Genomic DNA, 1,184 nt, shown 5'->3' on the forward strand with positions numbered 1-1,184 from the left:
CGTGTACTACTCGCCCTGCCACGCGGGCTGCGCCGCCGGCCCGGAGCCTGGCCCCGGGGGCCAGAAGGTGAGTGTGGCCGCAGCCCGCAGCCCGCAGCCCCGCTGGACCTGGGAGGCCCTGCCCCGCCCCCGGTAATGGCCTGTCTTGGGCTTCCCAGGTGTACCGGGACTGTAGCTGCGTCCTGAATTTCTCCTCTGGTTCTGGCCGCGCTACCGCGGGGAAATGCACTGCGGCTTGTCCGAGAAAGCCCCTCCTTGTGGTTTTCGTATTCCTTGTAATTGTCTTTACCTTCCTCAGCAGCATCCCGGCGCTGACGGCCACCTTACGGTAAGACACTGGCCGGGCTCGCTGCTGCCCAGAGGCTTTTCTTCCCACAGCCCAAACGGCGCCCCGCAGAAGCCCCCCCGAGGCTTCTCTTCCAGCAGCCAAAGCGGAGCCCTGCAGATGCCACCCGGGGCTGGGGCCGCCCATCGCTGGAGGCAGGAAGAGCTGCTGTCTCTGACCTCCATGAGGGGCTGTCACTTGGGAGGTGGCACTGCACCTGGGGCGTGGCCAGGGCTCTGCCAAGGCGTAGGGGCACGGCCTGGCAGCAGCCACGCCTCGGGCACTGACGTGGGGTCTGCATTGCAGGTGTGTCCGTGACCAGCAGAGATCCTTCGCCCTGGGAATCCAGTGGATCGTGGTTAGGACACTAGGTACCATCGGCACGAGGGACCCGTGCGGTGTGCTCGCCACGCAGGCGCCGGCCAGCCTCTGCTCACGCCGTGTGCCCTGCCTACTCCCGGGGTCCTTGCCAGCTGTCCACTCAGGGCGCCTTGCCCTCCGTGTGCCCAAGGGTTTTCTGGCACTGACACAGGCTCAGAGCCAAATACCCTCGGGGTGTCCAGCCCTGATGCCCAGTCCCCAGAGAGAGAGACTCCCCCCAGCGCGTGCAGGGCCCAGGTCACCTTGCTCAGAACCCGCCCACCCACCCCTGAGGCCTGTGGACACTGAGTCCCTGTCTCTTTGCAGGAGCCATCCCGGGGCCCATTGCCTTTGGCTGGGTGATTGACAAGGCATGCCTGCTCTGGCAGGACCAGTGTGGCCGGCAAGGCTCCTGCCTTGTGTACCAGAATGCGGCCATGAGCCGGTCCCTGCTCACCGTGGGGCTTACGTACAAGGTGAGTGGCTCAGGGTGGCTTTT

At 66.0% G+C, this 1,184-nt stretch overlaps 1 protein-coding gene across 1 annotated transcript in view; it reads left to right on the forward strand.

Annotated features, from left to right (window-relative positions):
• The window catches only part of SLCO4A1 (solute carrier organic anion transporter family member 4A1), a 23,536-nt gene that overhangs the window by 18,630 nt on the left and 3,722 nt on the right, over nt 1-1,184 (forward strand). Inside the window, exons 10-13 of the mRNA XM_006167107.3 lie at nt 3-67; nt 159-328; nt 632-696; nt 1,013-1,175. Of these exons, the coding sequence (XP_006167169.1) occupies nt 3-67; nt 159-328; nt 632-696; nt 1,013-1,175 (463 nt within the window). The remainder of the gene's footprint in view (nt 1-2; nt 68-158; nt 329-631; nt 697-1,012; nt 1,176-1,184) is intronic.

The sequence above is a fragment of the Tupaia chinensis genome, unplaced genomic scaffold, assembly GCF_000334495.1.
Source record: "Tupaia chinensis unplaced genomic scaffold, TupChi_1.0 Scaffold144472_1, whole genome shotgun sequence".
Taxonomy (NCBI): Eukaryota; Metazoa; Chordata; class Mammalia; order Scandentia; family Tupaiidae; genus Tupaia; species Tupaia belangeri.